General features: G+C 57.6%; 1 protein-coding gene across 1 annotated transcript in view; it reads left to right on the forward strand.

Moving 5' to 3' along the window:
* The window catches only part of EMH_0062070 (uncharacterized protein), a gene marked incomplete at both ends in the record, with an annotated part of 5,063 nt that overhangs the window by 3,168 nt on the left and 1,541 nt on the right, over window positions 1–354 (forward strand). Inside the window, one exon of the mRNA XM_013497993.1 lies at window positions 1–353. Within this exon, the coding sequence (XP_013353447.1) occupies window positions 1–353 (353 nt within the window). The remainder of the gene's footprint in view (window position 354) is intronic.

Below are 354 nucleotides of genomic sequence, written 5' to 3' on the forward strand. Positions count from 1 at the left end.
ACAGCAGCAGCAGCAGCAAGGAGCTGCTCGCAAGACTCCAGCAGCAACAGCAGCAGCAAGAACAAGAAGAGCAGCAGCGAATGCAGCAGCAGCTAAAAAGCCAGCAGCTGCAGCTGCTGCTGTACCCCACAGCACTAAGTAACAGCCAACCAGACGCAGCGCATGACTTGCTGCTGGCTCGTCTAGCTATGCAGCAGCAGCAGCTGCAGCAGCAGCAGCAGCAGCTGCAGCAGCAGCAGCAGCTGCAGCAGCAGCAGCAGGAAGAGCAGCAGAAGAGGCAGACTTCAGGCCCATCGGTGCATACACCTAAAGCAGCCGAAGCGAAAGAAGAGGAAAACAGCAGCAGCCTTAAGC

This window comes from Eimeria mitis, genomic scaffold, assembly GCF_000499745.2.
Source record: "Eimeria mitis Houghton genomic scaffold, Emh_scaff3080, whole genome shotgun sequence".
NCBI lineage: Eukaryota > Apicomplexa > Conoidasida > Eucoccidiorida > Eimeriidae > Eimeria > Eimeria mitis.